This window comes from Lycium ferocissimum, chromosome 4 (assembly GCF_029784015.1).
Source record: "Lycium ferocissimum isolate CSIRO_LF1 chromosome 4, AGI_CSIRO_Lferr_CH_V1, whole genome shotgun sequence".
NCBI lineage: Eukaryota > Viridiplantae > Streptophyta > Magnoliopsida > Solanales > Solanaceae > Lycium > Lycium ferocissimum.
This window is the reverse complement of record NC_081345.1, coordinates 57160216-57181674: the sequence shown is the minus strand read 5'-3', so window position 1 is coordinate 57181674 and position 21459 is coordinate 57160216. Positions and strand designations below refer to the sequence as shown.

The 21459-nt window shown below is 36.2% G+C and overlaps 1 protein-coding gene and 2 long non-coding RNA genes across 3 annotated transcripts; all 3 read right to left on the bottom strand.

Moving 5' to 3' along the window:
* Window positions 1-902: 902 nt before the first annotated feature.
* Window positions 903-4725, bottom strand: LOC132053573 (uncharacterized). The gene is made up of 2 exons (XR_009414150.1): window positions 1358-4725; window positions 903-1312 (listed from the first exon to the last, which is right to left on the bottom strand). It is a non-coding gene; the product is annotated as an uncharacterized LOC132053573 (long non-coding RNA).
* Window positions 4726-14539: 9814 nt separating this feature from the next.
* On the bottom strand, window positions 14540-15571 carry LOC132054887 (uncharacterized). Its single transcript, XR_009414393.1, has 3 exons — window positions 15399-15571; window positions 15171-15205; window positions 14540-14769 (listed from the first exon to the last, which is right to left on the bottom strand). It is a non-coding gene; the product is annotated as an uncharacterized LOC132054887 (long non-coding RNA).
* A 2970-nt stretch (window positions 15572-18541) lies between these two features.
* Window positions 18542-19578, bottom strand: LOC132053663 (uncharacterized). The gene is made up of 2 exons (XM_059445775.1): window positions 19408-19578; window positions 18542-18700 (listed from the first exon to the last, which is right to left on the bottom strand). The coding sequence occupies exons 1-2, from the start codon at window positions 19558-19560 to the stop codon at window positions 18542-18544; spliced, it is 312 nt and encodes a 103-aa protein (XP_059301758.1). The 5' UTR covers window positions 19561-19578.
* Between the last annotated feature and the right edge of the window lie 1881 nt (window positions 19579-21459).

The window sequence follows — 21459 nt, the reverse complement described above, 5'->3', positions numbered from 1 at the left end:
GGTCTATTCTCTTGGAAAACAGTTTTTGTGGAAAATATTTTCGAGGACACCAAAACTTATAAGATACATGATAAAAGAAAAGCAAATACAAAGAAAAAAATAAAGTAAATCTCAAGTAATAAACCAAATTAAAGTAAATCTTAAAAATGGACTAGAGTTGGGATAGTATTGAGCTCAGTTGGAGATCACTTTAAATGGACTATGTTGGGTTGGGATAAAATCAGCCCAATGTAAAATTATTTTGAGCCCAACCAATAAAATTTTGGGCGGATTGGACGGGTCATCATCTTTTGGGCCATATTTGATACCCAACTCTTGATGGTATATCAAACGCAAAATTGAGTTGGATCATTGAATGTTATTTTAAAATTTCAAAGAAGACCTTCAATTATAAGGGAAAATGACATAACTAATATTTTTTAACAAAAATAATATGAAAAGAATAACCGAAAGTACCCAATGTATTGTACAGAAATGTGAAATTTCATATAATTTACTTTAAAATATTTGAAGCAAAGAACTAATACGACATGCATTCATCTTTTTTATGAAATAAAAAATCACTTAAATTATCTTTTTCATATGATTTCAAAATTTTGTAATATCATTATTATCTATAAATTTTATTATTAGTCAAAATGTTACATTTTATTTTCAAAATAACTACCAATGAAATATTTGTAAAAAATAATTACACTATGTAAAATTGATATGTAAACAAAATAAATGCATTGAAGTAAAATTTTAATACTAGTAATAATACAATTAACAAGATGGATCAAGATAAATTTGAAGCTCAACAAAAGAACATTCCATGAAGTTAAAACGGGGTTTTGAAAATAAGAAAAAAAAAAAGAGTTAAAAGGATAAGAAACAGAGGTATCAAAACTTAATAATACGCAGAACAAAACAAATGTTTCTTTTGTATTAAAAGAAACTCAAAATGGACTGTTAGCCATACAGATCACGCACATATGTAATGTAAGGTTGGAAGAGGGTCTTGAGATGGGATTGTTCCCACTCCAAATGTTTCCCGCCAATCTTTTTCAGTCACCCCTCTCATGCTTTCTGCCAAAGTGATGAGCCCGAGTGGCAAGCCCTTGCACTTTCTTGCCATGGATTTGGCAATAGGCTCGATATATGGACTAAGCACAGTCTCGGACTCTAGACTCTTCCTAAACAATTCCCAAGCATCATCAGTATTGAGTTCCTTCACTTAGAGTAGTTTCTTACAACCCATGTTTCGGCAGACTTCATACAAGCGAGTAGTTAGAATCAGTCTACAGCCTTCCACAACAAGAGGGTCACCCAACTTCTCCAAGCAAAGGCAATCCCGGACATCATCCAATATGATAACAATCTTCTTACTTTTTTTGAATGTCTGGCTTAATTTGGCTGCCCTTCTCTGCTCATCAACCTCATCGGAAAGATCCAGATTCACATGTTTGGCAAGACCATCTTGTAATCTTTTGATGCTAAACCACTGAGAGACAAGAACTCCAACAGACTTGATACTGAGTCTCTTTAAGAAGACGATTATGTATATGCTTTGCCAAAGTCGTTTTGCCCACACCTTCCTTACCATGTATACCGATGCTTGAGACATTATTATCCTGTAACCACGACCAAATGTCTTCTATATTTTTTTCTGATATTTTCTCGTGAACTTGAGGCACTAGCAGTAGACACTCCTCGCGCTCATACATATCATGTACGAACGTTCCAAAATGTTTACTTTTCTCAAGAAGTTCTCCAGCCCTTTCATTCACCTTCTCCAAAGCACCAGGATTTATCTCCCCTCTTGTTACTTCATCTTTTAAGGCACTTAATTCTTTTTCGACCTTCATAACATCGTCAAACCAAGAATCAATTTCTCTTTTCCTCTTCTTCTTCCCATATTGCTCTAGATTCTCAACCTCTGTCTTCACATCAACTGCTTTATCTGATAATTGCTTTATATTTGTTTCCAGAGTTTCCTCAAATTCTCATCGAAGTCAATAACACTTCTGGCATCCTTTACGCTAGAATCCATTACCTTCCCAGTAAAACTCTCCATGATATTACAAAAAGCACCGCAAATAAAAAAAATGGAGTTCAGTTGCATGATAAAATTTTAATCAACATGTAGTTTAAGAATGTAGTTCAGTTTTTTTTTTTTTCAATTTCTTGGACATCTGATCAATGAACGTAATCATTTTAAAGAGATTCTTTTATTTAAAAAAAAAAATCAAATGAATGGCATCAACGAGCCCAAGACATCACGCATTTTGCGTGCAATTCAAATTCGAATCTTAATGTGATACTTTCTCAATAAAACTAACTTTTCAATCATATTACTCTTTTTAATTGTTGCTACTATAATATATATGTCAAATTCAACACCTTAAACATCATGTCTAGTAAATACCTTCATATAATATGGAACAAAGGAAAGTAATATCAGACCAGCTAGCCATTACTGAGAATTGATAGAATCTAAAGTACGAGATTTAACAAAGGAAAGTATTTCACTACTCATGTAAAATGGAAAAACTTTTAAAACATTATAGAAACACTGAAAAGATAATATACTTGTAGTGCTCAATTGGTCAATTTAAACGAATGCCTGAGATCCTAAGCCAAGTTTACCATGTTTTGTCATATAATCTAGCAAGTATCCTAAGCCAATTTTACCATTTGGATATGATAAAATCTATGCAAATTGCATACCCTTATATCAAAGATGTAAAATTTGTATTGTTATGCCAGTAAGGATCTTTCCTTTTCAACATTATCTAATATTTCGTTGATTATCAAGCAAAGGGTGGCACATCATTCAACACGTTCAAGATTTTTTGGATTGATAAATTAAAGTAATTAATTTACTCCATCAATTACCATGTATCATGAGGCGATAGAAGTTTGTAATATATATGAAGTGGGATTGTACCACAACTGAAGGCGAAAAGCGTTTGAAGGCTTTAAATATTAAAAACCTTTGTATTCTCAGAATTTATTTAAAATTTGAAGTTTATGGACATGTCTGTTCATGAAATAAGATGACTATTCGGAACAGTCATTTTTCTAAATCTATAAATAAGGTCTTCCTTCATCAAGTGGCTAAGAAAAATCTGTATGTTTAGCCCATCTTGCTAAAGTGCGCCGTAACTCCATTTCTCCATGGCAAAGCGAGGTCGAGGTTGGCCTCGGAAGGAAGAGGAAAAGCAAGGAGTAATCGTGAGAAAGGAAACAACATCTAGCACTGCAGCGCAAATACAAGCTTTGATTTCTGATGGGATGCGGAAATTGGCAAATAAGGGGATTATGGCCCAAACCCCAATCCATAAAACACCGGCGAAACCTAGTGAGCAGAGTTCTGGGATTCAGAGGCTGAAACCTCCTACAACGGTAGAATCGACGACGAAATTAGCTTCAATCCTTGTGGTGAACGTGAGTGGAAAAGAGAAATCTACCGCGAGGACTACGACAGAGATATAATCTGCTGTAGAACCAGCGAAGAACAGTACACCTACACAACAGAAAGGTGATGCTAAGGGAGTAGCTGAAGAAGAACAGCGTTCAAGAGAAACAGGTGACTGACAATACAAAGCAGACTCGAGCTTGGAATGGTTTATTTGCAAACAACCAGAGTGCAGCAAATGGTATGGCCCTTTCCTATATTCCTCCGATAGTAATAGATGGGAAACCGATGGTGATAGTTGAAAGGTGATACAGCTGAACAGACCAAGGAGTGGTCGAATGCCTTGGTATTGTATGTCATGGGAGATGTTCCCTTCTTTAGTTACATTAGTAAATACATTGCAAAGAACTGGAATCATGTAGCCAAGCCAACTTTGTATTGGCATGATGAGGACTATTACATAGTGAAATTCAAGAGTATGGATGACATAGATGATGTATTGTATTCTGGGCCATACACTCTAAACATCAGACCACTAATTTTGAAACCTTGGACCCCAAACTTTGATTTCCAACGGGATTTCCCTAGAACCATGCCTTTATGGGTAAGGTTTCCTAAATTGCCACTCAATCACTGGGGAATTGTATGAGCAAGATAGCTAGCAGATTAGGGGAACCTTTATATACTGATGAGTGTACTAAACAACAGACTTATCTCTCTTATGCTAGAGTCCTAGTGGATATGGATATCACTCAGGATTTACCAACAAAGATTCAAGTCACAGATGAAAGTGGAAATTCTTTCACCCAGGCTGTGGTGTTTGATTGGAGACCTCTTTTCTGCAAAAATTGTGTTGAGCATGGACATGAATGTAAAGAAGAACCTAACAAGCCTCAAGGCCAACAGAAAGGGAAACAAGTTCAGAAACCACCTATCAAGGAGAGAAATGGATATAGAGGTTATCAAAAGCCTAATCAGCAGTAGGTGGGGAAACAAGGGGTGACACATGATAAGAAACAAGATACGTTGTTGTCAATACTCCATTACCTGTCCAAGTTCAAACTGATAAATCTCAGGCCCAGAAGATAAGTGATCAAGCTAAAAACCAGACCAGGGAGGGTAAACACCTAGCACAACCTAGCACTCAGCAGCCAAATGGTTTGCATTACAAACAGTGTTTATGGCTCCTATGCATAGAACTGGTGGTTCAAGTAATAGTAGCATGGGAAGTATGTCTTATGGTGCTAGTGCTAGCAATCATGTCCTATGGTGCTAGTGCTAGCAATCAAGGGGCAATTCAAAATCCAAATGTTTTTCCCCTTTGGTGGATGTATTTTGGAAGCTGTAGAACCACCAACATGTCAATGAAGTGGCTTTTCTGGAATGTAAGGGGCTTTAATATGCCCTGCAAACAGAGGGAGATGGGCGAATATCTAAAGAAATATGAAGTATGTCTTGCTGGTTTGGTGGAAACAAAGGTAAAGGAACCAAAATTCTCTGCTTGCTTTAATAAAATTGCTAGAGGTTGGAACTGTATTCATAATTATTCTCATCCTGTAAATGGGAGAATATGGTTAATTTGGCAAGAGGCTGAGGTTGGGGTTACAGTGCAAGAAGTCCATGGGCAATATATACATTGTTTGGTTACTGATAGGAGAACTGACTTTCAAAGTACACTTACTGTGATATATGGTAGTAATAGCCTTGATGAAAGAAAGGACCTATGGAATGGTTTAGTCAGACTTGGGACCTCTATATCAACACCTTGGTGTATTTTTGGGGATTTTAACTCTCCTTTATCCAGTGAAGATAGAATAGGTGGGAAGCCAGTTGTAGATGCTGAAACAAGGGATTTCCGATGGCGGCAAATGGACACGCGTGCATACTAATCGACATGAAGACGGCGGTAGAACCTTTACTTGGACAAATGGGCATGTGTGGAGTAAGATTGACAGGGCAATGTGCAATTCTGCTTGGATGACTCAATATGGATCAATTACAAAGATGACAGTTTCAAGAGAATCACTTCTCGGATCATTCCCCAATCCATTTAGAAATCACAAGGGCTAATTATCCTAGTAGGAAACCATTCAGGTTTCTCAATATACTAGCAGAAGAGGAACAGTTCTTACAAATTGTGAGCCACACCTGGCAAAGAACAAGTTCAGGGGACAGCTATGTATAGACTATGGTGTAAGCTTAACCAATGCAAGGGACCACTTAAACAACTAAAAGCTGGGGGAATTAGGAGTATAAATGGAAGAATTGATGATGCAAGGGAGAAACTAGAAACTATTCAAACTCAAATCTCAGTATTACCTAACCCTGACCTAAGAGGCTTTGAAAGAGTTGACTAAATGGCTGAACCTCCAGGAAAAGGTGCTGAAACAGAAATCCAAAGCTTACTGGATTGAGGAAGGAGATAGAAATAACAGATAATTTTTTAATTGCATGAAAGCCAAAGCCAGCTCAAATTTCATTTCTATCCTTAAGGATGCAACTGGTAGGGAGCTGCATAAGCACTCAGAGATTGCAGCTGAGGTTCTACAGTTCTATAAAGGGCTGCTGGGGTCTGCTGCCTCCAGAAATCTAGCAGTGGACCTAACTATCCTCAGACAAGGACCTACTCTAAATATTCAGTAACAACAGGAAATGTGTAGCACTATTTCACAAGATGAAGTTAAACAAGCATTGTTTGGTATAGATGATAATAAAGTTCCTGGCATAGATGGATACAATGCATATTTTTTCAAAAAGGCTTGGAGGATTGTGCAGAATGATGTGTATGAGGCTGTCCTGGAATTCTTTGATTAGAACAAGTTAGAGTACGCTAACAATACTTTAGTAACCCTGGTTCCTAAAAAGTCCCATCCTTAGACAATCAGAGATTACAGACCTATTGCCTGCTGCTCGATAGTCTATAAAATTATATCAAGGATCATCTCTGCTAGAATCAAAGGGGTTATAGATGGGATTGTGGGACAGAGCCAATCAACATTTATTCCAGGGAAGTTAATATCAGACAACATTATACTGAGTCATGAGCTAGTAAAAGGGTATACCAGGAAACAACTATCACATAGATGCATGATCAAAGTCGACTTACAAAAGGCTTATGATTCAGTAGAGTGGTACTTTATTGAACAAATACTAAAGGGGCTGGGATTCCCTAAGAATATGGTTACTTGGATCATGAACTGTATCCAAAGTGTTAGTTATGCTTTCATGGTGAATGGGGAAATGATTGACACAATGAAAGCAAAAAGGGGATTACGGCAGGGGGCCCAATGTCACCTTATATATTTGTGTTGCTTATAGATTATCTAAACAGATGTTTGAGTGGCCTGAAAAGAGACCTTGACTTTAATTTTCATCCCAGGTGCCAGAAGATGGGAATTACACATTTGTGTTTTGCAGATGACCTCCTGTTGTTTGCAAGGGGGGATCTGCTTTCTGTCAAGTTGCTGAAGGAAAAGTTTGCTCTATTCTCTGAAGCCTTAGGATTGCAAGCAAATTTGAGCAAAAGGCAGGTGTACTTTAGGGGAGTGAATAGAACTACGAGAGATGAAATTCTAGATCTACTGGGATATGAGGAGGGAGAAATCCCATTTAAGTATCTGGCAGTTCTACTCTCAACTAAGAGACTTACTATCTTACAATGTAAACCTCTAGTAGATAAGATTACTGGCAAAATAAGTAACTGGATGGCTAAAAGCCTATCATATGCTGGGAGATTACAATTGATTAAGGCTGTATTATTTGGTGTCCAAGCTTATAGGACTCAATTATTTTTTATGCCTAAAAAAGTAATGAAGCTGATTGAGGCAGTTTGCAGAAGCTATTTGTGGTCAAGGGAGGCTACAGTGATAAAGAAAGCCTTGGTGGCTTGGGAACAAGTATGTTTGCCAAAGAAAGCACGGGGTATGAATTACTGAACTTGAGGCTATGGAATAAAGTGGCAATTTGCAAGTTACTGTAGGCATTGAGCCAAAAAAAGGATAAGTTTTGGGTCTCTTGGATACACACTTACTATATCAAGAACCAGGATATTCAGGTGATGCAGATACTTAAACAGGCGTACTTGGATGATTAGCAAGATTATACAAGTGAGAAATATTGGCCAGCTTTAGGAGATGTCAATAGCTTGATTGTTGGGGGCAAGTTCCAACAAACAAGTGCTTACAAGAGATTGAGAGGGGATATCGTAGAAGTTCCTTAGAGCAAACTATTGTATCAAAATATTGCCGAGCCTAGAAAGAACTTCATTCTATGGCTGAACTTGCATGGGAGGCTTAGAACAAAGGATATATTGATGAAATGGGGAATGCAAATTTGTCACACCCTAACCTTATTAGGGTGTGATGGGCACCCGACCCTTACCTAGGGCCGAGCGAACCCTCAGACTCTTACTGCATACAAAATCACTCCAGACTTTTTAAATCAAATAGGATAAAATACATAGCAAAATTTTTCAGAAATATTCTTTCTCGTAGCCTTCAAATCGAACAAATTTATAATCATACAAAATTCAATGCATAACACGGACCGACATATCGGCTGACGAAGCCGCTTACAGACCGATAACCAACACCCACGACGCTGTCTGCAAAGTCTCTAACATAACTCCAGAAATTATAACAAACAAACTCTGACTTGGCAGCCCTCTGGGAGAATGGAGCTTGCCATCTCTGCTGGAACATCTTCTATAATAACTTCAAACATCCGGGAGTACCGCGCGGCATGAAACGCGACCCCCGAAGACAGTGGGGTCGATACGGAAAATGTGCGAGCATGTAAGGCATGCAATACGTAAAACCGAACCATAGCCGAAACAAACGATTAAAAGATAAGTACATTAGTCAAAATGCCGGACGCCTATTTCTCGTACACAAATCGGGCCGTACTTGTCCCATATACCGAAGGAGTACGAAAGGTAAGTAAGTCGGCCCGTAGCACAAAAATACTTATTTTACAATTACGGATCGCGTGTCCGAAGAGGTGCGAGAAAATACGAATGCACTTAGGAGATGTCACATGTCGAGACGGAGTACGAACGCACGTATTGTTCGGATAAGATTATGTATCGGACGGAATACGAACGCACGTACGCTCGGATGACTTCTTATACCGGACGAATACGAACGTACGGAATATTCGGACGAGGTCATATAGCGGACGGAATACCGAGCGTACGTAATCCGTGTAATGCTTACTTTCCGGACACGTATTAGATTATGAATATCAAAATCATATAGAATTTACACGAGATACGGACCCGGCCCCGCTTTACGAAGGGACGCGTGATGAATCACCATATGCCAAAGTAACATATCTTATACGCGTGTAACGTGTCCCGCCCTCCCGTGAGGGACTCGGTGAATAGGATCATGTATAACGTAATCATATGTCATATATGCAAATAACGTGTCCCGCCCTTTGTTAAGGGACTCGGTAATATGGAATCATGCATGTCGAATCATGTATCAAATATACATAACGTGTCCCGCCCTCTCTGCGCGGGTCTCGGTGAATAATCGTCATGTGCCATCCTGGCCGCCATCCCCGTACCATCAAATCATAAATACATACAGATAACGTGTCCCGGCCCGCAAGTACGAGGGACTCGGTGAACAATGCAGTGGAATGCGCACAAGAACGTGTCCTGGCCCGGGACTCAGTGAATCAGAATCATACCATAGAGTACGCACGAGAACATAAAATGCCCTGGCCCGGGACTCAGTGAAAGATACATTGAGCCATGCACGAGCAGAGTCGTGAGAAACCATATGCACATAAATCCAAACTCGATGAATACGTACACTTACCGACATTCGAAGGCTCGGAAACGAGTTTCGGGTTCATCCGAATTAGTATCGGAAAGTTATGAGTGTTTGGAGTACGAAACCTCTTCGGATCATTTAAGCGATCCGAGATCGTACATGAAGAACATTAACGCTTATAGAGCATACTCATATTAGAATACTCGGATCGACGACTCATATCCAAATACACATGGAGTAATACTTATATCGTACGCTCGCACCGGAGCACTCATATCGGAGTTATCATATCGTAATGCTTATACCAAAATACTTAGATCAGAATACCGATGTCAGAACATATACATCAGAATATTTATTTTGAATACTTATATCAGAATACTTAAAGCAGAGTATTTACATCGGAATACTTATACCAAAATATTCAAATCAGATCGTCCGTATCGAAGCATTTATATCAGAATGGTCAAAATCCGAATGCTCATATACGAGTTACCGATACTTATATCAAATTCGGAACAATAGTCAAAAGTTTCCTTAATTAATTTACGAAATAAGGCAAATAGAACGGTACGATTAGGTCTCGGGATTGTGGGCCCACCTCGGGTCAAATGGGGTGGCGGACACCATTTACGTATTTTACACTTCATAATATCATTCATGATAGTTTTAAGGTAGTCGGGTCCCATTTGTTCAAATTCTAGGTATTTAGATAACTTTTCCAACCCTTAGCAACATAATTGGTTCAATTCCACTGAAAGAAAAAGGGGCAATTTCGGACGTGGATTCCGAAATAGAGTTGTCCCCGAGGTCCAAATTCAAGCCTAGTATATCTAGGACATGCCAAGAGAAAGAAAGGTAAGCCTTACATACCTTTTCCGCTTCTTAAGCTTCTCCAAATTCGAATCCCGTTTCCTCCAAAATCTACAAATGGTCATGTTTACCAATTGTGAGTTGTAGCTTCCAAGAGTTCAACTTAAATTCATGTTTTTCTACCGAAATTTACGGCAAAAGCATTTCCTCTATACATATAGCATCCCGAGACTTAGCTCGGCCCAATATATCAACAACAACAACCCAACAACACAAACAATCATTATGAAACACAATATAGCATAACTAGTCTTCTTTCCAACATAGTGCAATAGCTTCCATTCTAACTTCATATTTCCAACTCAATACCAACATTCTCATATTCATTTACTAATCAAGATCATTCCAATACAATTCTAAATCATTTCATATCATTTCCATAAAATATTCACAAGATATACAAAATATACAAACTTCCCATCATAGCCATAATTCATCCAAAGCTTCTAATCTTTAGCATACTTATTCATAACACGTTTCCGTCTTCCAAGTTCATCCAAAATCATCATAATTTGCACCTTAGCACTTAATTTCCATAATGTCATAAAATCATACTAAAACGACATAAGCTTCTACATTCCATTTCAATGCAAACTTACATCATTTTACCTTCATTTACATTGCAAGGTTCACAACACACAACTAACATACTAAACAAAATTAATCAATTTCCATTCCAATTCCATACACCACACGGCCAACACCTACATTTCCAACTTCAACCAAATTCATTCAACTTTCATTTCCAATATGAATTCCACCACAACCATAACTAGAATACAACATAAAATTCAACTCATCTCACTTACACACTAACACACACACACACGGCCACATGCACACATACACACCCACCATGCAAACTTCCATATTCTCCTGAATTCTATCCATTTCTACATACTACAACATAAACAAAATCTTCATAACATATAAAAGGGGATGAAATCTTACCTTTTCCTTCAACTTCCTCACTTAACTAAAGTTGTCACTTGCATCAAAGAGAGAGGTTCTTGCTTCAATAACTATACCATGTTGAAGAGGGCCTTCAAATTAGTAGGAATACTAGAAGAAATAATTTTTTGGGACAAGATTTCAAGGGGTCAAATTCCCCTAGTCATGGCCGAATGGCCCCTTGTTGTCGTTTCTCTTCTTTCTTTTGTTTTTCTCCTTCTCTAATTTCTTGAATTAAAAGATGACTCCTCATATATATACATGCCTTCCACCATTTTTCTATATTTATGTTTTAGTCCCTCAATTAAGAAAATTTTAGCACATAGCCCCTTTCTTTATTTCTCTAGAATTTTCTTGAAATTCCACCAAAGATGACTTATTTTGTCATCTTATTTTTCATCCTTTTTCTTTCCCTTTTTTTTGTCACATGGCCAATATGGCCTCTTTGGAATTTTCATGAACCTTGTGTAAAATTCCCATTTTGCCCCTAACCTTCCACATTATTTCCATTGGCCATTTTGCAAATTTCTCTTCTTGCCCTTAGCCTTTCTCAAAGATTTCCATAATACCAATATTCATAATTGATATTCATAACCAACTTGTGCATTAAAATAACTCTTAAAAATGATCTTGTCCTTAACTTGCCACAACTTTCTCGAATTATCCGAATGTATAAAATACGGGATATAACAGCAAATGGATGGAAAATGTGTGTTGTGTAACAGTTTGCCAGAAACCAGAAGTCACCTCTTCTTTGAGTGCCAGCTCACCCAGGAATTGTGGCACCAACTACTTAGATGGCAGACATGGGATAGAAGGATTCAGACGTGGGATCTAGAGTGGTTATGGGTTCATCAACAGTCTAGAGGTAAACATCCACAGAAAGTCCTTCTGAAGGCTAGCTTGGCTACTGTGGTATATGGGATTTGGATAGAGAGAAATCTAAGAGTTTTCCAACAGAAGACAACTACCAGAGATATCATGCTGTGCCAGATGAAGCTCAATTTATGTATTAGAGTGAGACACAACTCAAGGCGACTTAGTTATATCAGTTCCTTAGATACTTAGGTTGGTTCCTAGATAGTTTTTTTTTATTGCTAATGGTATAGGGTCTGTTGAGAGGGGATAGGATTGGTTAATCCACCCCTGGTATGTAAATTGTTACTTGGTGATTAATATAAATTCTTTTAATTGCCAAACAAACAAAAAAAAAATCTGCATGTATAATCTGGGCTTTGTTTTATCTTAAAGAGAATTGCTTGTATTTTCTCCAATATATATACAGGCAAAATCTCTTTAAGGAAAGTCAATTTATTCACGCCTCAAAGTCATTATCTTCTTCAATTATGTTTTCCTATTTTTCTAACATGGTGTCTGCTTTATAAAAAATAAAATAACAATGCAAACTGTTACACCTCAGAAAATTTTCCGTTGATGTACAGTGAATAGACTAATGAAGAGCACGAAGTATACGGTATTGCAATAAGTAAGGAATGACATTTGATGACCTTAAGTAAGATTTCAAAGGCATTCGATGTTAGACGAGAAAGTTGCCAAGAGAAGGCAATACATACGATAAGTATCGGAAAAGATTTTTATGAGTAACGAGTTAAGGATGATTTAATGATGCTTTGGAGAAGAGTTATAACGTCCCTTAGATTGTTAATGAGGTGATAAACAAGTGTCAAGAAGGTTCCATAATGATTGGAGATCAAACGAGTCGACGAGAACGAATTCGGGATGACTGGACATTATACGGCCAAACATATCGTCGTATAAAACATACGGACCGTATGTTCGGCCGTACTTCCAGCCAGTTGAGACCCTCTCTCCGGACCAAATCTACGGCCGGACATACGGTCAGTATAAATTATACGGACCGTATGTTGGTCCGTAGAAGTGGTCGGGACAGATTCAGTGATTATTAATAAGGGACCAAGTCTTATTTCATTTCATTTCCATTGCACACCCCTTCTCTCTAAAACATCTCTCTACATTTCTCCCACAAGATTTCAAGAGAAATTAGTGTTCAACTTCATCAAACCAAATATAAGAAACCCATTAAAGTTCATCTTAGAGAATTGATAGCTTTAGTCATGAATGCTAAGCTATCAATTCTCTAATGTTAGTATGCACTCTAATGAAGGTAGAAACGTGAGCATTGAAGAAGAACGTGCAAGTGATAGAATAGTTGAACGGAAAGGTATGTAAGGCTAACCCTTCTTTCATAAGGCATAGTTCTTTGGCCAAATATCTATACTTCTATGAGTCTACGATTTTCTCTAATGATCCTATCTCCAGAAGCTACTAAGCTTATGATCCTCGATATGATACGATTGTACTAAGTTCCTTATATGACGAGTAATCCTTTAGGGATAGACGTAATGAACGACGATAATAATGATGCTAAAGGTGTTTATGAGCTTATATGTATATGTGCCCATGTGTGGCTACCATGAAACCCCGAGCTTATATGGCCGGGTAGAATGTATAGATACGTGTATATATATAATGCGCGCTCATCACTGCAGTTGGGTACGGATAACACTGAGCCTTGGTAGGGCCAGGTATGTATGACACTGAGCCTTGGTAGGGCCAGGTATGTGAAACACCGAACCTTCGTGGTCGGGTATGCTATGAAAAGGCTATGTATAAGCAATGTGTATGCTATATAAATGCTATGTATATGACATCAATATGAGTACGAATATGCTAAGTATATGTAAATGCTATGTAAAGACTATGTATATGCCATGTATATGATATGAATATGAGTATGAATGGAAATATGAATACGAATACGAAAATGGATACAAAAGTGAATGAGTACGGACACCTATATGGACACGGATATGGATGTATGTACACGGATACGCAATAGAAATGGAATGTCCCTATGAAAAGCAAGTAAGTGCTATGACGACGATACTATTATCTCCCATCCTATGCTATTTCATATGATTGTCCATTATGCTTTCATATTGATGTTGATCATGCTTTACATACTCAGTACATTCTTCGTACCGACGTTCTTTTGTTTGTGGACGCTGCGTCATGCCCGCAGGTGGCCAGGGAGGCAGGCTTGATCCATAGCTATATTTCTCAGGGACTACATAGCGGAGCTCCATTTCATTCGGAGCTGCAGCTTTTGGTATAGATTCTTTTGTGTACATATTCATGGGCACGGCGGGGTCCTGTCCCGCCTATATGATATGATATACTCTTCTTAGAGGCTCGTAGACATATGTATATGGTTAGATGTGTTTGGCCTTGTCGGCCTATATTTTTGGGATATTATTTTGACAAGCCTTGTCGGCTTATGTACATTGATATGGGCATAGTTGCTAATGATGGCATAAATGTATTGTTACCCAAGTGGGATTAGTATGATTGATGAACGAAAAGTGTGATTTAACTATGTGGCTCACCTAGATGTGATTTGAAAGTATGTTAAGAGGTGCCCGGGTGGGCTAGCACCGGGTGCCCGTCGCAGCCCTCCGGTTGGGTCGTGACAAAAACGAACCTGCCAAAAAATTCTACCCATCTACAGAAGTAGGTATGTGATTGTACAACAAACCTGCCCAAAACATGAAGTACACCGACCAAAGAAGACATGATGTACAGATCTCCCATAAGTTTCCAAATCCTGTTGGTTTTGTTTTATTATTGACTTGCGAGACTTTGAGTAATCCTTATGTTGTGATACAAAAATGACAGTGATGATATTGTATATCAGTGAGAAGGTTATATATTCAATTCACAGTCCTGCAATGGCTTCAAAATTTATAGATTAAAATAGATATGACTTAGGAAGAAGGATCCATTTTTGTTTGCAAATATTGCCTAAGAACTTTGAAATATAAGAACTTTGAAATATAAACTTCAATCAGACATAACATTGAATTTACTAACTGCTTGATTTTCTTCTATCTGGAAAGTTATAGAGAAAAAGGAAAAGGTGTATTTAAGATAATTAAGAGGTTTAATTAAGAGAATTAAAAGTGATTTTTCGCGTTTTTAACGTATCTTATTAATTTTAAAATGAGGGAAAACAAAAACAAAAACAAAAAAAAAAAAAAGAGAAAAAGATAAATGGCGTTTTTGGCCAAGAAAAAGTGACACATCACCTTCACTATGCCTAACTTAATACATTTATATAGATTTACCTTTTCAGTTGTTCAGCAGTCAGATCTGGTTGCAACTACAATGAAAAAGAAGAAAGATTAGTAGACTGAATTAGAAGCATTGAAATTTATATTTGAAGGAGTCGAAAAAAACCTTTCTACAAATAAAGTTAAAATAATTCAACTTTTCAGTCAGTTTGTTATAAAATAAAATACAACAAAAAGAAAAAACAAGGTATACTTAAGGCTGAAAAAAATTCAATAGTTTACCTTTTGATTTTCAAGTTGCAGCAGAATGAAATACCTCCAAAAAGAAAAATTGTGTAAGAAATCAAAAGCAGGATAGAAACAATGAACTTTATAAATGGAGGAAAATACTGTTTGGTTTTGGTCAAGGTCTTTCTTTAAGGAAAAAACAAAGTTGTGGTCCAGAATTTTCTTGGATATAACTCTTTTGGAAAGATATCTCTGGAGGGAAATTAAAAAGAAAAATTGGGGAGGAAAAAATTGTGTTAGAATAACTGTTTTTTTTTTTTTTTTCAGAAAATGTTTGGAAATGTGATTTTTAAAAGCATTAAGTGTAGCCCAGTAAAAAGTAGAGGTAAAGTCTGCCTACATTCTATCCTCCCAGACTCCACTTGTGAGATTACATTGGATATGTTGTTGTTGTAAAGTGTAGCCCAGTAATTTATAAAAAAAAATAAGTAAAAATTACGCATCAAAATTTACAAAGCAAAGGTGATATAAGAGCAATGCATTAAAGTTTTCGTTACCCCTTTTTTAACCATCTATATGGGGATTCATCGGTCCAATTAATTCAAATTTACCTTACACAACTTTTTTAAGGACAGGCACTTCTTACTAGGTGTTTCTCGAATGCGAAACTTCTGATTAAAGTTGGTGGAATCTCATCTATTTTTTTCCCGCTCTGTTTTCCAATTCACCTAGCAGATTAATGTTTCTTCCCCATTCAGCTGCACAAATGTCAATGCATTTTCCTTTTTTCCTTCCCACTTTCTTAGAATATTCCTTTATGCTGAGGATAGGAAAACAATTCACATATCAGTTCACCTTACAAATAAACCATGTATTTTCTTATTGCATTACAAAACAACCTTTAATATTAAAGTTACATCTACATCCTCCCATCGTTTTGATTTTTCTCCTATGACGAACCAAAATAAAATTATATCCTCACATGCCCATGAATTGACAATCATCCACAATTTAAGGAATTTCCATTGTTGTAATTAAGATTTCTTCGACATTTATTCTACATTCAATGTGTTTCCAAGATAGAGCCTGATTATACCATCCACCTTTGCTACATCAAACAAATTAAACAAAGGTAGAGTAATACTAATTTACAGAGTAGAACTCGAGATAAATCCAACTTTCAATGATTTTACAAGACATATCTCTCCAAAACCACCCGTTTTGATGTACAATCTTGGCTATACAACCAACTGTGATCGATCATATCTCCATTTTACGAGCTCTCTACTTCTTCCCTGCATGCTCGTTTGAGACTCCTGGATGAAATAAAGTATTATGCGGATTAATTTTGAACACTCAACAAATTAAGTTCAAATATGCAGCCAATGCTATTCCACTGTTCTATCAAACAGTGGTTTAGTACTATTTTTAACTAGTTTAGGGCCATTATATAGTAGACCACATAAAGTTTTTTTTTTTTTTTTTTAAAAAAATAGCTCCTTAAGGTCTATAAAGTGATAGTAAGTCCCGTTCCAATTTCCAGAAAGGTCTTGCCAATCATACAGAGGTTCGGTAATAATGGAAGTGATTTATGTTAAAAATGAGACAATCAACCAAGTCGAAACAAACAACTAAAGGGGATCAATATTGTAGAAACGAAACAATTAAGAGAGTCTTCGTCTTGCCAATTCTTAGCAGGACATTCAACAGTATGTCAAAATTCGGAACTCATTTGTGTTCACATAAATCAATGATCAAAGAATGATTTATGAAGGTACAGAAGGGAGATCGAGCAACATCTGGAATTAAACCGGATGAAAAGGCATAAGTAGGGACAATACCAAGTACTGATTGTGCTTAATTAGAAAAGATGGCCTCCACTTTATCCAGCGACGCTTGTAGTTGTGCACAGTTCATATTGAACAATGGCTCACCAGTGCCTAAAGCCCTGAAAATAGAGTCCAACCCTCGTATAAGGTAAAGTGCCACCAAGTTTCATTAAGTTTTAATTCTTAAAGCACGATATCGTTATGGGGCTAAGAATGGACCATTTTGGTCCTTGATATATCCTCTTGACTGATATAGTTCTTCACATATAATAAGATGACAAATTTGATCCAAAGTCCTAATCCCTAACAGTTTCGTTAAAAATTGTAACTAACAGCTTTTTCTATCTTAAAAAAAAAAAAACTAATGCTGCTTCCAAACAAAAGTGACTCTAAGAACGCAAATGCCAAATAACACAAAACAATATGGTTAGATTAAAGAAGGAGAATATGGAATTCTCAAAAGCATATGCCACAGAACCAATATCATATAATGCATATAAATTCAAGGAAGTGAGAACCTCTTCCTTTATCGAGCTTCATCTCGATTTAATGGCAGAAATCGATTTCATCTAATCTCACTTTTGTTTGGAAGCACCAACATTATAATTTTTTAGAAACAACTGTTAGTTTTAACAAATTTTTAAGTGAAACTGTTAGGATTAGGGATTTGGATCAAATTTTTCATATTTTTACATACATCAAGGATTATATCAGTCAAGAGGATATATAAAAAGGGCAGTCCGGTGCACCAAGCTCCCGCTATGCACGGTATCCAGGGAAGGGCTGGACCACAAGGGTCTATAGTACGCAGCCTTATCCTGCATTTCTGCAAGAGGTTGTTTCCACTGCTCGAAACTATGACCTCCTAATCACATGATAGCAACTTTTCCAGTAACCCAATTCTCCCCTTCATTAAGGACCAAAATGGTCCATTACCCATACATTAAGGACCATTTTGGTCGTTTTCCAGATTATCTACAATGTGAAACGCAAATGATGATAAAGTAACTTGCCCAGTAACTTCTGGAAGAACATAATCTGCTTTCCATCCAAAATGGAAATTCACACCAGGAATAAATCTAACTGATGTTTTATTCCGGACGCTGGAGATACCATCTCCACCGAAACAAGTATTGAGCTTCCATTTCCAACCAGTTGCACGCAACTGAAAGCTATGGCCAACTCCAACCTGCATAAGTTCAAATGGTTACCCTATTAACTTTTTGAGATAATGATCAAAAACATACCTGAACTAACATTTTTTGCTCCCTTTTCCTACCTAAATCATCATTAGGCGGATTGTACTGGTCATGTTTTCATGTGCTAAAGCAGGAAATAGTACACTTGTAAGGGAGGAATGGAAAAAGTTCAAGCATGAAAATTCAGAAATTTTGTTATTGGGATTTTCTTGGAAAGAAGGCGAACTTCATGATGCCAGGAGTCATATGTGAACTTCCATCTTTGATTAGGGGCTAAAGGTTTTATAACAAGCCTAGCCAGATCTTCTTTGTATGGGGCTGTGTGAAACTAGTCAAGATGTACCATCAAAAAACTAGTTAAAACCAGAAATACCCAAATGGACACAAATAGGTAAAACCTCACACACATACGCATCCCTTGGAACTAAGACGCCTGTTTGGCCAACTTCTAAAATCAACTTATTTTGAATTCAAGTGCTTTTTCCAAAAGTGTTTTCCAAAAAAGTACTTTTCGTGAGAAACAGTTTGTGTTTGGCTAATTAATTTTAAAAACACTTATGAGCAGCAATTAGTGTTTGATCAAATTTTTAAAAGAGCTTATACGTGTATTTTTCTCAAAAGTGCTTTTCAGAAAACTTACTTTTTTTTAGCTTCTAAAAAATAGCTTCTGCTACTTCCAGAAACACTTATTTTCTCCCAAAAACTTGGTCAAACACATCACTTTTTAAATATAAGCACTTTTTGAAAAAAAAAAATACTCAGTTTGGCCCTCCCAAAACTTACACCACACCACACCTGGTGTTTACACCGAACCAATGTATGCATGACATGTGACTGAATATATTCAACTATCACTTAATCATGGTTAATTAATGTATATATTACTTCATATAATCACTTAACCACGATAAGTTATGTTGATTTGATATAAACACCCGGTATGAATAAATATTTACCCCCAAAAGCTTCGCTAAACAGGCTAATAATTTATTTATTAAACACTAACGATATAGATGGTCACTAAGAAATTAGTACCTCCAAGTTAACACCAACTCGATAACCCTCAACTTCTTTTCTGAACTTGACAAAAATCTCCTTAGGCACTACATTGAGCTTGCAAACCTTATACTGTGTTATGGGTTCTTCTCCAGTACTAGATCTTATAACCACTTGCCCCTCCTCCTCCATTTTCAGACCCAAGAATCAATTCAAACCTGCAAATGGACAACTACATAACACCTCAAAATCAATTTTTTACACATAAAAATGATTTTATTCTATATTAACTTGTACTTATTCATCAAATTTAGCTCCCGTTTAGTCATAGAGTTTGGAAGCTTTTTTTCAAAAAAAATTAATTGGAAACATTGTTTGTCCACGTAATTTGATCAGTTTTGAAGAAAATCTTTTAACTTTCTGTTTTTTGGTGAAATTTTACTACCACTCACAAAACTTCAAAAATTTCCAAGTAGAATGTATCTCCAAACACAACTTCAAAAACTCTTCTTTTGAAGTTTCACAAAATCGATGGTAAAATGCTAACTGAATACTAGAATCAATTCAAACTGCAAGTCGGTCAACAACCAAACACCTCAAAATCAAATCTTTACGCATAAAAATGATTTGTTTTTTCTATATTAAGTCATGTTTGTTCATCAAATTTCAAGACCAAGAATCAATTCAAACTGAAAATGGATCAAAATCAAATCTTTACGCATAAAGTGACTTTTTTCTATATCAATTAACTGTTCATCAAACTTTATTGCTAAGAATCAAATTAAACAGCGAAAAGAATCAATTTAAACAGCAAATGATCAACTGCAAAACTACCTCAAAATCAAATCTCGAATTCATCAAACTTTGCCAAGAATAAATTTAAACAGCGAATGGTCAACTGCTAAGCTACCTCAAATCAAATCTTTACACGTAGAATGACTTTTTCCTATATCAATTCATAGTTGTTCATCAAATATTAAGGCCACGAATCAATTCAGACTGCAAATGGGTCAGATACAAAACATCTAAAAATCAAATTTCTAAACATGCAAATGATTTTTTATATATATATATATATATATTCTCTAACTTGTTGATCAAACTTGATGGCCAAGATTCAATTTAAACAGAAAATGGTAACTACCTCAGAATCAAATCTCGAATTCATCAAACTTCATTGCCAAGAATCAATTTAAACAGCAAATGGTCAACTGCTAAGCTACCTCAAATCAAATCTTTACACGTAAAGTGACTTTTTCCTATATCAATTCATAGTTGTTCATCAAATATTAGGACCAAGAATCAATTCAAACAGCAAATGGGCCTCAAAATCAAATTTCAAAACATGCAAATGATTTTTTTATACACTAGTATGTAAACTTGTTGATCAAACTTTATTGCCAAGAATCAATTTAAACTGAAAATGGTCAACTGCTAAAGCACCTCAAGATCAAATCACGAAATACAGCTAGTACATACCTTGAGGAGACAACAACTATGATATTCCTTTGCTATTGGATGGAGACGTGCTTCATGCTTTGACTTCATGGCAATATAGTTCTAACTAAGGGAATCTATCCGTGCTTCCCGCTAATTATTGGACTTTTAAATATTAAATATTTCAAGTTTTAACCTAATATATTAGAGAAAAGGTCCAAAATAGTCCTTTATGTTTGGGTCTTGGTTCATAATAGTCCTTATTCTACCAGATTGGTTTTATTGTGTAAGAAATCATAATTGAGGGAAATACTGGTTGGTTTTGGTCAAGGTCTTTTTTTAAGGACCAAAAAAAAAAAAAAAAAAAAACTGTGTTAAAAGAATTTCTTGGATATAACTCTTTCCAAAAGATATTTCGGAGGAAGAATTTAAAAAAGCTGAGGAGAAAAAAATTGTGTCAGATTAACTGCTTTCCAAGAAAATGATTGGAACAATTTTTTCAGAAGTTTCTTAAAAAACTACTGTAAAAATCATTTTTGAAAGGAATATTTTCTAAAGCCAAAAACATAAATTGTAACCCAATAATTTATAAAAAAAATATATATATATATATATCAATAAAAATTACACATTAAAACTTTCAAGCCAGAGATT